Source organism: Lissotriton helveticus, chromosome 2_2 (genome assembly GCF_964261635.1).
Source record: "Lissotriton helveticus chromosome 2_2, aLisHel1.1, whole genome shotgun sequence".
NCBI lineage: Eukaryota > Metazoa > Chordata > Amphibia > Caudata > Salamandridae > Lissotriton > Lissotriton helveticus.
The window spans coordinates 324141571-324156145 of NC_136060.1; the positions used below are offsets into that span (position 1 = coordinate 324141571).

Here is a 14575-nt window from a genome sequence, read left to right on the forward strand (position 1 = left end):
GCTTTCTTTTGCAGTGGGACAAGTACTGCCTCTTTGAACGGGTGAGGGACCACCCCTTGCTGTAGAGAGGCGTTGAGGAGAGTAAGATAGGTATCCGGAAATTGTGTGAGAAGGTCTTTTTGTATCCTGGCGGGGCACGGGTCATTGGGGGAACCAGATGGATTCTTGTTTCTAAGCTTCCCTAGCCGATCCAAGGGGACATTTTGTAAATGAGACAGATTTATAGGGTTCATGAATAGCTCATGTGATTTACAATCCTGAGAGTTGGAGGGGATAGAATTTTGGATGTTCTTAGTTATATCAACAAAATAAGTACTCAAGTTGTCACACAGGACCTGTGAGGGAGTGATGGTCAAAGTGATACGGTCTGCACGGGAGAGCTCTCTAACTATTTTGAAAATGTCATTAGAGTTTAGAATTTTTAAAGAATAAACTGCAATATAGAGCATACAAGCAGTAAGTATAAACCACTGCTATCTGGGAACGCTGGACTGGGTCTAAATTTTTAAGTTCAGGCTGACTGCGATGGAGCACGGGTCAAATACAGAGCCTGAAAAGTTCCACTGAAGGTTTACCTTCTCAAGTTTTTGTGCCAAGAGTCCTGTTCGCATGGTAGAAGTTTGCCAGGAGCAAGGAAAGTATCACCGGCAATTGTGGGCATGGCAAGACGAGTTGGCCAAATGCTGCAGACGGACAGGCTGGAGCATTGCATTGGCGGTCCACACAGGCGATCAATGCTTGCTGTGCGAAGAGCACTCTTTCGGTGGCTTGCGTTGATTTTCAGTGTGAGCGGCATGGTTCAGTTGTGAACTGGCCCACTTGAAGTCACAAAGAGCCCAAAATCTTTAATTTAAATGTAAATGTCGGAATTTTGTAAAGCGCACAGCTACCTCCACCGAAGGTGTCCCGGCGCTGTCCGTATACCGCTTAGGAACCCTTCCTGGCTTCCCTGGGAAATGTCCACTACTGGGCACCCCCCAGGTGCAGCCAGGCATCCCAGCGCTTGTGGTGCCGCTGTGGAGATTAAGCAAGCTATTGCCCAGAGTTGCAGAGTGGGACCCATGATAAGAATAGGCACCGAGGCGAGAATTATCAGGTCCGGTGAAATTGAGTCCAAGAGCCGCCGAGGCGGGAATTGAACCCTGGTCCCGGGCCAGACCTCTGCATCAGGGTCTGCCGCTCCAACCATTGAGCCACACTTCTCCACAAGAGGTCAAGATCCACACGAAGGGTCCAGGACTGGTGGGGCGCCTCTTGGAGATCAGAAACTTGCTGAAGAATGGTTCGAGAGCTGTGGGAAGCCTATTATGTCCATGAGGGTCAGAACAGGAGACCAGTAGACTACCTGTTTGAGTCACCACGGGTTCCTGGGTTCAAGATGGAGTTGCAGGTTCAGTTCTTCTTCCCCAGGCAAGAGGGCAGCAGGGCAACACAGCAAGGCAGCAGCTCCTTCAGATTAGTAGTCCTGCAGAGGGACATTCTTTTCAGCATCATAAAAGTCCTTCTTTCTGGCAGAGTATCCACAGGTGTAGAAGTGTACTTAAGTGTTGGTGTATGAGGCCCTTCTTTTATATACTGGTAACCTGGTTCTGAAAGGTTGGAGAAGGTCCTAGACAGTGTCTTTGAAGTGCATGAAATTCATTGTCTCCCCTTCCCGAGCTCCAAGCTGACTGAAGTGACAATGCAGGGTCCTAAAGCATTTCGTGTGGAGACAGGACACAGCCTATTCAGGTGTAACTGAGGCTGGGCCCAGGCACTCTCTCCCATCCTGCCAGTGATGTCCCATCCAGTCACACCTATGCTCACATTGTGTGTTGCTGTCTAGGAAAAATGCAGAAACCCCAACTGCCAACTACATCCAGTCATGGGACCAGAGACAGAATGCAGGCACAAATTGACCAATGCAAGAAAATGCAATTTTCTGAATTGCAATTTAAAATGCAACTTTACCATGAATTAGGATTTTAAAGTGTGAATACAGAAACACCAAATATGAAGGGGTTATCTCTTCCCATTTGGAAATTAAACTTACAAAATGTAATAAGGTAACTTCGAGGTTATCCTATAAGACATGTAAAACCTAATAGTCCATGTCCAAATCTTATAATGCACAGCACCCCGCCATTTGGGCTGTCCATGGGGTAACCTTAGGGGTTACTTATATGTATTAAAAAGGAAGGTTCAGGCCTGGCAGAACATTTATTTTGCCAGGTCGAAATTGCAGTTTAAACTGCACACACATGCTCAGCCATAGCTGGCCTGAGATATGTTTAAAGGGCTACTTAAGTGGTGGCACATCAATTCTGCAGGCCCACTACTAGCATTTAATATACTTTAATAGGGCCTTATAAGTAAATCAAACATGCCAATTAGGGAAGCCAATATTGCCATTTTTTAAGGAGTGCATGCATGCACTTTAGCACTGGATAGCAGTGGTGACGTGCTCAGAGTACTCAGGTCAACAAAAATAGGTCAAGCAAACTGGAAGAGCAGAGGAAAAAGATTTCTGGGAAGACCGCCTCAAGGTTGACAGTTCTTGCAGATCTTTTTAAATGTTTTTACCTTTGGACTTAGAAACCTTTCTGATGTTTGAAGACATTTAGTGGAAGTAGTCAGCAAGGGCTTCACAATGCCAGATTCGTTTCAGATTCAGTGAAGAAGTGGTCCCTCTGTAGCATGTTTGTCTAACCGAAACTACAAAGTTGAAGTCATCAAAGTCATGGGTTTTAAAGGGTTGATTGTCAAATGGCTATTTGTACACTGGTGGACGTTTGTTTAGCAAAAATATTTGTAAAAGTTCTTGAGCACCAGCTTTATATTCCAGTCCATTGTTTCCAGTTTCAGGGAGCCCTCACAACCCTGTTTCCAGGACCATAAGGATTGTGTAGTTACAACTGACCCACTGCAATTTGTCAGCTCGTTTCTGCTGCACACATCGGATATGGACATAAGGGAAGTTGCATAGACGAAAGTAGGCTTCCATAACTAGACCGACCTTAATCACTTTAGCCCTGTGTACCAACAGTAGACCTGAGCCACCTATCCTGAAGGGAAACACTGGGGGCGAGCTTCGTGACACAGCATAGTGCAGCTTGCTACACTGCACTGCACTGCACTGCGTGACCGGGAAAGGGCATGAATGTGCTGGATGGAATATGGTGCATTCCTGTCCTTTCACATGTGTTGGTGCAGAAAGGGCTGCCTAGCACCAATGCAAAAAAACTTGTGCCATTGCAAGCCGCAGAAAGCAGTACACATAGAGGAAGAAACAACTAGAAACAGAGATATTTCTCCTCATACCCCTCCCCGGGAAGGTGTAAGATTTTGGCACCTCCCCAGGTTTACAAGTTCTTGTAAATCTGGGGATGCGTCAAAATCCATGGGAGTTGCACGGAGACAGCCACACACTACCCATGGAATGCCTTGCCAGGGTAGAATAACACAACAGAGAGATTTGCACTGAGCTGCATTGCTTCAGCTTTTTGGAGCTACTCATAGACACACAAAGTGGCTTTGTGTGGTTTAGAAAATCTGTCTTAGGGTTTGCGTCGCTTTTGCACCAAGTTATGTGGTCTAAGAGCTCACATATTGCCTCATAAATAGGCCCCTGGAACTAGAATTACAGACCTGCTGACTCCTCTCTCATAGTCTCTCTCAGACAGGTGGAAACTCTTTACTGCAGCATATAGCATACTCTTCAGAATTAGGAAGTTATTTTCCTTGATATTGTCATGGTGTTTTAGCTGGCAAATCAATCAGTCATTGGTGGTGCGAGTTAGCCAATACTTATTCGGTTTTACAGGCTTGTATTTTCTGTTGGCAGCATAGTGAAGCCCTTCCTATCCTGAATACATAGGTTGTGGCATTAAATTAGTTCCGGAGTTCTACACACCACAAATAGAAAATGCTAAATCCTTATCTCAAGAGTGTCTGCATACCTCTCCCCTGCTTCCCGATTGCACTATGTCCTTTTAATGTCAGCTCTCTAGCTTCTCTCCTGGGACACGAGTGGGTGCAGGCCTTCTGCAGAGCACGGATCAGCCGGGACTCCTGGGAGTCTCTTCTAACTGAAAAAAAGTCCAAACAATCTGTTCCATCACAGAAGGAAGTCGGCAAATATAAGGCCCAGGGGGTGTTCCTCCCTCACATCATGGGCATTGCATGCACAGCCCTATGAATAGAAGCTGGGTAACATGCTCGTTTAAAGTTGATAACGTGATTCATCCACAGACACATTCTTGCATGCTAATTTAGGGAAGATATCAGGTGTAATGTATTATTTTGGATAAAATGGCAGGATGATAAACGTATTGAGCTAACGATTGACAGGTGGTGTTCTCTCTGGCTACTCTAAAGAAATGCATTTGATTTGCTACTTTAGGGGGATGCAGCCTTGAAAGATGTAAATGCTCAGTTAAACTCCCAAAATGAATGTATGGACTTAAGTCCATCATTCCTGCCAAATATCCTAGAGGAATGATCTCCAAGCAGGGTGAATGTGTGCATATGTTATGGGCATGTGCACACTTAGACACCTCTAGCAGATTGCTATTCTCTATTTTAGTTGCTAAATATAAATGTCCTTTTGCAGTTTCTCCCTAGATTTCGATCCTGGGCATCACTCAAGTGAAGGATTCACACATAACAGTGGGCAAGTGCACGGCGTGCACATAGCAGTGTCGTTTATGCGCACATTAACCATGTCTGAAAGGAAATCACCCCAGCTTCTGACGTATAATAAGTTGATCAATAAAATGATTAGTATTTGTATACTATAAGAGACCATACATTCATTAAATGTAAGATCATACGAAGGTTGTTTGACACATATGTTGAGTATTCAGGTCGAAACCTATATCTAATTTCATTGTTTCAAGATTGGTAACAAAAAGCAAGTTTTAGTTATTCTGTTCTGACATACATTTTTCAGTGACTTTTTTTACCCTGTACAGTACTCTACAGCTGCTTTATTTTATTTGCTATAGCAGGCTATTTTCTTTGTATCTGTTACAGCTACAATATTTTGTATTCTGTTTTTCAAATGTGTATTTTCTATGTCTAACTGAAAAAAAATGTTCAGATACCATTTGGAATATGTCAGTGGTGCACTGTAGCATATATTTCATATCACAACACTTCTTATGAGAGTAATAGAGATCATGAATTTCATTTCATCATTATGCTGTTAGATTGATTTTGACAGTGCCTTCCAAGTCAACTATGTATTGATATATGTAATTGTATTAGCAAGGCATATGCTCAGTAGCACTTGACTGCTAGAAAAAGATTCATTCTAAGATAAGAGGTTGTGTTTTAAAAGCAAGTGGTACAAATATATCCCTCTCCCCTACCCTTCCATCTGTATTCTATGTTGTTGCTCAGGCCATCTACAAATACACAGATGTGTTGCCAGAGTAACACATATAGAAATATGAAAATAAAGCTTCCTGTAATTTTAAACATAGCAAATTTGGAAACGCTTACAGTAGAGATCAAACTATGAGAAGCTCAAGGTAAACATGAATGAGGTAGCACAGTAAAATAGATGGCTTATCTTGCATGGCATTCATGGGCCCAAAGGAATGTGCACCTCAGAAGAACCAGGTGTATCATATGATATGATATGATATGATATGATATGCTATTGAACATATGGAAATGCCACACCTTGAGTAAATGAATAGTCATATCGCTCTTCATGTGGACCCATTGGCCTTTTGAATGTCAAGGACAAGTGGACATACTCGAAGAGAATTTCTTTGAATAATTGTGAAATACTTTGAGAAAATAGCTTCTATTGTAAGTCATCAGGAAGTTTATGTTGGGGTCCACACAAGCCTGAGTATGAATTGGAGAAGTGGAGATCTAAATGTATGCCCAGAGGCTGAATTGGTACTATAAGTTTGACCTGAGGCAGAGAAATGTACACAGTTGTTTTTGAGGAACTTTTTATTAGGTGAAGCACAGTCAATTTTGATATTTTAGGAGCAGTGTAGATGAAAGGACACCGTCTTGGAGATGCATAAGAAAACAATGTTGGAACCGACCAAAAAAGTCAAAACTAGACTTATAAACTTTCAGTGCATCATTGTTTGCATAAGCATATTGATAAATACAGTAACTGCAGGCATTATTGATACCTAATTATTTACTCCTTTGTTTTTGCAGGTGGGATTCCCTTTGTTCTGACAGCAGAGCTTTTTGAACAATCTCATCGACCTGCAGCATTCATGATAGCAGGCACCATTAACTGGCTCAGCAACTGTGCAGTTGGACTTCTATTCCCTGTAATACAGGTAAACTTTCAAACGTTTTCATTGTATTCGTTTCTCAGTAAAATGAGCTATCTGGGTCCGGAGCTGCGTGTGAACGCTTATAAAAATTATATAGAACTAGGGGGCATGAAACCACTGTATGAGAGAGACTAAGCATCTACTACAGTTTACTATGTAGGTGTGGAAAAGACACATGGGTGTCGCCTTTTGTCTAATGCTTTAGTGCTCTAGGTAAACAGATATGATGGGAGAGGCACAGATGTTTCTTGGTGACCAGGGGAGGAGAAGAGAGCAAGGGTGGAGCGTTAAAAGGTCCAAGAAGAATAAGGGTGAAAACGGTCCCTCTCTTCTTACATGAAGTGGCGGATGAGGAAAACAAGTAATAGGAAAAAAATATCAAAGAAAGCAATATGTAAGAGAGATAAAGAGGTTAGATAAATGAAAGAGTGAAAAAAATGAAGATGCAAGAAAACGGAAAAGAAAAGCATTGGAAGTACGGGAGAGGAAAGAAGAAGAAGAAGTAAGAAAGGAGCGAAGAAATGAAATAAGAACAAGTCTCTCAAATGTAACTGTAATTTTAAATAAGGTCTACCAGGGTTTTATAGTTGCCACTAAAAGAGGTCTCGCACACAAATATTTGTCAAGCAAGAGTGAATTGAAATATCGTGCAATTTGTGTTGAAAAGGCTAGAAAAGATACCTATGACCAGTAGCCACGCACTCTAGAAGCGAAGGGTAATTGTAACTGTTTACAAACCTATTCCAGATAACATAGGAGCAGCAACCTCTAACGAGCAACTCAGAACTCTGCAAAAACATGGCTTTTTAGACAAGCTTATGAATAATTTGCATCTTTACCCTGCTGTTAGTGCTTTCAGCCCCATGAAGCCATTCCGTGAACATGCGCTCTAGAGGTTTTTTCAAACATAACATAACATAACATATTATCTGTCAATATATTGTGTGTCATGTTCCTGTGTGGTTGAGTAAACCTGAAGCCCTAGTAAACAATAAAACGCATTTTAATGCAATTGAAATTGCCTTATTTCCAGGTGATGCAGCGCTACTCCGGAAATAATTTCTAAAACCATGTCACCTTTCCCTGAAGTACAAAAGTCATACATCTACTCGTCAGTGGGCCCCATAACACCGCGAGTTACTCACAAAACACTTCCATCCTACTTCATGGATCGGTGAGATTCAAAGGAGAGCTGCTGTATCATAGTGGGGTGTCTAAACTAAAACTGGATATTTATACAATTTACACCTGCAGTTTAAATTAGATTACCATGGTTTTATTAACAAAACATTTATTTAGACATGCCACCATTATGGTCGACGAATCTGCTAGTAAAAAATTAGGCGTAGGAAAATACAAGACCAGCTTAATTCTCCATTTATCTAAATTTTATTAGAAGCAAAATTTAGCATGTCTGAAAGTTTATTCACTTTAATTATTTCTTTATTCAAAACGATATTAAAGGAATAAGAGTTTTATCTCAAACAGTTATATTAATTTATTTTAGAAAATTCTGAAATAGACATTATTATTTAGATTTCAGAGACACAAGTATTAGCAAAAGACAGATAGTTCCCAAAATTCATTTTCTCCTAGCTTCCCTAACTAATAACCTCATCTAAAGCTCAGTTCTCATTCAAAGGAAAATAGAAAATTATTCTAAGTCTTACATCTCAGGAAAATCAGCATTCCGACAGCATCTCTGGAGGAAATTGAAGAGGAGTTTTTTCTTAAGTAAAATCAGCACTTTTCATACCTTTTTCACTTACTTTATCTATTTACAAAAGTAAGTATCAGCATAAACTTGAGTTCTGATTGGACAATTTAGGGGTGGATGAGCATCACCTCATCATTCTAATATTCGCTTTCCGTTGTGTCAGCCGAATTTTAAAGGGTCCTTTGTTTAAGAAAGTCTTTGGCCTAGTCACATCCTCAACTAGCAACTCCGAGGATTTTTCCCACGTTCAGTAATTCAAACGTCCATTCTTTTGGCAGTCATCAGGACTTCCAGGGCATGTTGGCCTTGAACTGTTTTCGTTCAGGCACAGGCAGCTCGCTCTCCTCTTTCAGCCGCGCATGTGCTTTATCTCTCGCTGTCACGGTAATCGAGAGACTCCATTTTTCAGTAGGCCTCACGAGCCAGAATGGGAACTATCATAGAAACAAACACAAATAAATGTTAAATATGGAACTATAACCCTTCTGTTTACCTCCCCCCATACTAAGGTTTCCCCATTAGTTAATACCAAGCAAACAAGCGACATTTACGCAATTTATACTCACTTATCCTTCAGTTTCTGCCACAAATACATGTAAAAAAAGCACGTTTATGTCGTTTTTCGATTATTTAATAGCTGCTCATTAGTTCAAGACACGACAGAATCACATAATTAGTTAAATATGATTGCAACATACGCAAAATTAGTTTCCCATGTGTACTTGTGCAGATGCATTTCTCATTCTAGGTTGATTAATTTCACACATCATTCAATTAGTATGGAAGTGTGATTTCACAAGGGGTATACAAAATTTGGTTTCTCCACCTTGCTCCGCCACAGGTAAAGCAGAAAAAAGGAATATGTGGTGTAGGAAGGACAATATACAGGCTCAATCACAATAATGTATGGATTTGATTTCATCTGACAAATATTTATGCTTCGATTCAACTCAAACCTACATACCTTTTCTGTCTAAATGTAAAGCAAGTCGGTACATTTGTTTAAATTCCCAGGTGTTATACAATGCAGAAATAAAAGTGAAATCGCTGGGCACTAAACCAGCCTTCAAAACCTTGCATGTAGAAAAACTACTAGTTACAATCAAAATATGTTCTCTTGGAAAAACATTGCTCCATAACTCTTTTATCATCTTATGTGAATTTATAGAGCACGGCTAATCACCCGTGAGGGCATCCAGGCACTAATTAGGGCAGGCCTGAGTGGGCAGGAGAAGATCATACCTGTTTCGTCTGGAAGAGGCATGTCTTGAAGTTCCTTCAGATGTCTGTGGGGGAGTGGGCGGTTCTGAGGTGTTTCAGGAGCTTGTGTCAGGTCTTGGCTGTGAGGTATGAGGCGGAGCGTCCTCCACTTCTGGTCTTCTTGATGCAAGGGGGGTGTGCTATTGTCTGGGACACAGATCGTAGGGGGCAGGTGGGATGGTAGAAGGTGAGGCGGTGTTTGAGGTAAGCTGGATCTATGTTGTGGGGAGCTTTGTAGGTGTGGGTGAGTAGCTTGAACTTACATGTTACCTGGACTGGGACTCAGTAGAGATTGTTGAGGTGTGAACAAAGAAACCTTGTGGATGCTCCTCTTGACTGATCGACACCCTACTCACTCCTAGCACCTTCGCTCCTTTGTCTGATCTTTACCCAGCTCGAACCCTCATGTTCTACCATAATGTTTGTATTGTATATATGCTTATAATGTTCATAATTGTACATGCTGTGAAGCGCTCTAATACCCTCGGGTGCAGCTAGGGCTATATAAAACTCCAAAAATAAAAATAAATAAATAAAATGTATCAAAAAATCTGAATTGCGAATCTCAAAAAGCAATATTTTGAGAATCGCATTTTGAGAATCGCAAATCGCGATGTAATTAAAAATGTTCAAACTTTCTGCGATTCCTTAAAAATCGCAGAACATTCTGAGAATTCCGTTTTTTGCGATTTCTTAATTGCGAAAATCGCAAATAAGAAATCGCATATGTAGGAAATCTGCAATTCAGGTGCAGCTTGATGACATCACACCCAGGAAGTGGCAGTGATTTGCTGCACCTGATTCCCTGAGCCAGAGTCAGAGGCTGTGAGGAGAGGCAGAGGAGTGAGCACAGCATTATCAAACTGCTATAAAGGAGTCACAGGCCAAACAGAAGGACAAGGAGGGTGCAGGTTGAAAAAGAAAACACACATTTAGCGAAAGGGAGCAGGAGGTGCTTATTGAGGAGATGGTGTGCAGCCATGAACTCCTATTTGGCAAGAAGGCACTCCGGGTACCTGAGTCCAGAAAGAGGAAGATCTGGCTGGATATACAGAAGAAGATCAATGGAGTTGGTGTGACCCAGCGGAAGGTCGAGGAGTTAAGGAAGCGCTGGTATGACATGCGCCAAAGGTCCAAGGAGAAGGTGGCATCCAGGCTGGCGGAGGCCAACAAGACCGGGGGTGGAACATCTACTGCAACCGACTCAACACCCCATGAGGAGTTGGTGGAGTCAACCCTCCTGCCCGAGAGCGTCAGTGGTGTGGCTGACATAGACAGCTCTGCCAATGCAACCACCAGCCAAGGTAAGATGCATGCCAAATGAAGCCGCACACATCACCATCCCATTCACACAGTCAGGAATGCACCAAACACAAACTACACATGTCACTCCGGTCCACTTTTTCTGGTACACGCAGCAATGCATTATGGGAGACGTAGTCAGATGCATAACAGTGGTGCAATGAGACATAGCATTGTTAACGCAGTGTGTGAATTCATGTAAAGGGGAAAAGTGAGAGATAGCAGTTAGCCAATACAAATTGAGAACACTTTATTGAGTCAGAAATGCAGACAAAGTCACAAAATCATAAATTCCCCTTTCCATCCACAGCACAAGCCAGGCCACAGGAAGACAGTACAGAGTGCGAGGAGTCTGAACATTTGGATGGCAGGTCATGGGAACTCAGACGAAAACACAAAGGCCACACCTGTCCCACCTAGAAAGCGCACCATTGTGCCACCACTGCCACTACTGGAGGATGGAACACAGGCCGCAGGGGAGGATGATGTACAGGGAGAGCCAGGGCAGCGTGTGACACAGGTGTGTGAGCAGCACACACCCCAACATAGGGAGCTAGAGCCGTGAGACGCAGGTCAAGGGCCAGGACCAGCTCTGCCACAGACGAAGAGGCCACAGTGTTTGCTGACTGGGGGGCAGCATGCTGCAGATACAAAACCTGCAACAGAAATCGGTGAGCTCCATTAACCGTCAGCTGTGCACATTGAACAAAAGCCTGCGCTACATGGGTAGGGCATCATGGGCATGGCAGGTGCCATTCGTGAACTGTGTGCAACATTAAACAGGGACCAGGCAGCCAGGCACAGGGTGACCCAACATTCCAACATCCGTCTGCACAGCTACACCTAGGCAGTGAACCGCCTGTGCACTACCACTAGCCAGCAGACACGTCGCAGCGTCAGCATGCAAGTGGAGCTGTCCCACTGCTGCCATGACATTGCGCGTGTCACCACTGCTGTTGAACAACTGAAGACAGCAAACACAGGTGGCCCAGCACTCATGGGCTCAGGGGAGAGTGTGGAGACATCCAGCAGGAGCAGTATCACTCCACCAGTGCCCGATCTAAGAAGGCGCAGTGGGAGACAGGGTGCAGCACCTGTGGACGCAAGGGAGGGCAATCAGCCCCCGGAACAGGCATCAGCAGTCTGTCCCAGAAGGAGGTGAATTTGCAACACTGAGTCACGCAAAAGGGTGAGGCAACCCATTCCTACAGGACTTCAGACTTGCCTGACTACCTGCACTGTGGACCTAACATGTGCTATGTACAGCGACACTCATTGTGTCAGTCAGATTGTGTGACGAACTTTCATCCTGCTGTTAAAGGTTTGAATAAACACAGATCTGCTACAAAATATATTTTGCCTCATGTCATCAGTACTCACCTAGAAGTAGTTCTGTGTGATCTCAGCCCACCTCTGCCGGTCGGCAGCTGCCCCAACTCCAACTGCTGGTCTGCCAGGGGTATCTGAGCCATCATCGTCTGACGTATCAGTATCACATAGTTCTTTTGGGATGCCTTTTTTCATAGCTATATTGTGGAGCATTGCACAGGTAGCCACAATCTTGCAGCAGGTCTCAGGGCTGTATTGGAGTGCTCCTCTGCCTTTATGCAGGTAGCGGAAACGGCTCTTTAGGATCCCAAACATCCGCTCTATTACACAACATGAACTTATGCGTGCACTGTTGTATCTCCTCTCCCTTGCATTGGCTGGATTTAGGTACGGGGTCAGGATGAAGTCCCGCACTACACATGCACTGTCACCTGCAGTAATGGAAACAATAGGTGAGTCAATGTCCCACCCCCCAAAGATGTACTGTATGTAGGGATGTGTGCCATGCATGTACCAAGCAGGTAGCCCTCACCAATCTCGCCTTCATTGAGACGTCTGTATATCCCACTGTGTCTAAAGATTAAAGAGATTTGTGAGTACTGCCTGGGTATTTAGCTACAATGTCATTGATTGACCTGTATGTTCAGGGAATGGTATGATTTATGGTTTCTGAATACATATTCATTGGTTGATGGAGGTGTGAGGGCCACATGGGTCCCATCTATGCAGCCAATTACGTGGGGGAATCGTACAATCTGGTCGAAGTCCAGTTTTGTTTGCAGTAATGCCTGTTGTGTGCTGGGGAATTGTCTGTGATGTTGTAGCCTCTGTACCATTGCATCTAAAAATGCATGGAAGAAGCGCAACAGGCCACTCTGTGGTACCCCACCTGCCACTGCTATCACCCCTTGAAAACTCCTTGAGGCCAGTACGTGCAGTGAGCACAGGACCTGCACATTGGTAGGAATGGTTTGGATCCTGCGTGTTGGGTGTTCCAGATAGGGTTTCACTCCTCTATCAGGTCTAAAATGGTCTTTGAGTCCAGCCTGTACTTCTCATGGATCTTCTTCTCAGTCTTCTGGAACAGAGTGATGCTCACTCTGAAGATCCGTTCCTGTTGCATCCTCCTCTGTGCTGCTGCCAGAATTCACAGCGTCCTGGCTATCACATATAGTGCTGCCATTGTGAAAGTCCCTGATGCAAAGTGGGCCTGTTTATATAGCTTGCACCTCGTTACCACTTGCATTGACTTGGTGGTAATATTGAAGTGCAAAATTGTGAATTTTCGGAAATCGCAATTTGCTGATTTTTCATACATTCCTTTGCGAATTCTTAAATTGCGATTTTCGTATCGCAGACTGCAAATTTGCAGAGAAATTCGCAGACTTCGGGCCTCGCAAATTAAGAAATCGCAAAAATTGTGATTTTTTATTTTGCGATACGAAAATGTGTCATACATAGCGTTTCTCTAGTTCGCGTTTGCAAACACTGTTGTTTTGCGATTTGCAGCGTTTGTGAACGCGAAATTGTTTCATACATATGCCCCATGGTTATTTTGCTAGTGGTTCAGCATGAGTCTGACAGCAGCATTCTGGGTGGTTTGGAGTCGGTGTAGCACATGGGCTGGGATTCCAATGCAGAGGGCATTTCCATAATCAAGTCTACTTTTGACAAGAACCTGGGTGACCATTCACCTGGTGTTCAGTGAAATCCACTTAAAAATCTTGCGTAGCATTCACAGGTTGTGGAACCATGAGAAGGAGATGGCGTTGATCTGTCTGCTCATGAAGAGGTTGGTGTCCAGGATAATCCTGAGGTTCTTGCCATGGTCCCTAGGGGTAGATGGGGCCTATGTTCGGAGGTTCTCCAAGAGGTGCCCAGGGGGAGTGGTTGTTGCAGAAAATTAGGATTTCACTTTTGCGTTGTTGAACTGGAGGCAGTTGTTTTTCATCCAAGCAGTGACGTTGCTTCTGCAGTCGGCGAAGTTTGCTTTGGCGGTGCTGGTTGAGTCGGAGAGTGAGAGGATTAGTCATCGGCATAGGATACTACGTTGATGTCATGGGATCTGATGATGTCTGTGAGGGGTGTCATGTAGACGTTGAAGAGTGTTGGGTGAAAGTCTAACTCATTGAGTTCTCTTCGTAGGAAGGGAAATTTCTTCAAAGCCGAAGGGAAATTTCTTTAGGTCTGGTCAAGCGGACGGGGCTAGCTGCACAGATTTTCAGTAGTGAGGGAGAGGTCTACAGGTGGGCTACCAGTGTAGCTTTGTAATTAGAGAGAGGCAGGCCCAAAAACGGAGCAGTGTCCTATGTGAATACTGATGCTGGGAACTGCATGTGTTGCTTACATAAAACGTTAGACCATATTCTAGTTGTTTCCTCCTAAGGAAATCCCCATACGGGAGTAATTTTTACTTCTGATATACTTAATATTTATTTATTAGGCTACAAAAGTGCTATTTACTTGAATTAGAACTGAGTAATGACGAGAGCTCCTATGAAGAGACTGGAGTGGCTCGGGGCTAATAATGGCTGGTATAAACCTTCAGCTGCAATAATCCAATGTTTATCTTTCCATTTCTCTCTTTTTAATTTAGAAAATTCTATCTGCAGTCTGCGGAACATTCTAATAACCATATTTGTCTAGGGCTATACAAATGTTAAAGACCACCTCA

General features: G+C 43.4%; 1 protein-coding gene across 3 annotated transcripts in view; it reads left to right on the top strand.

The window, feature by feature from the left end:
* Positions 1 to 14575, top strand: part of SLC2A9 (solute carrier family 2 member 9) — a 2336117-nt gene that overhangs the window by 2251130 nt on the left and 70412 nt on the right. For all 3 annotated transcript variants that reach the window (XM_078678475.1, XM_078678476.1, XM_078678477.1), the window contains one exon: positions 6169 to 6296. In XM_078678475.1, coding sequence (XP_078534601.1) covers positions 6169 to 6296 — 128 coding nt within the window. The remainder of the gene's footprint in view (positions 1 to 6168; positions 6297 to 14575) is intronic.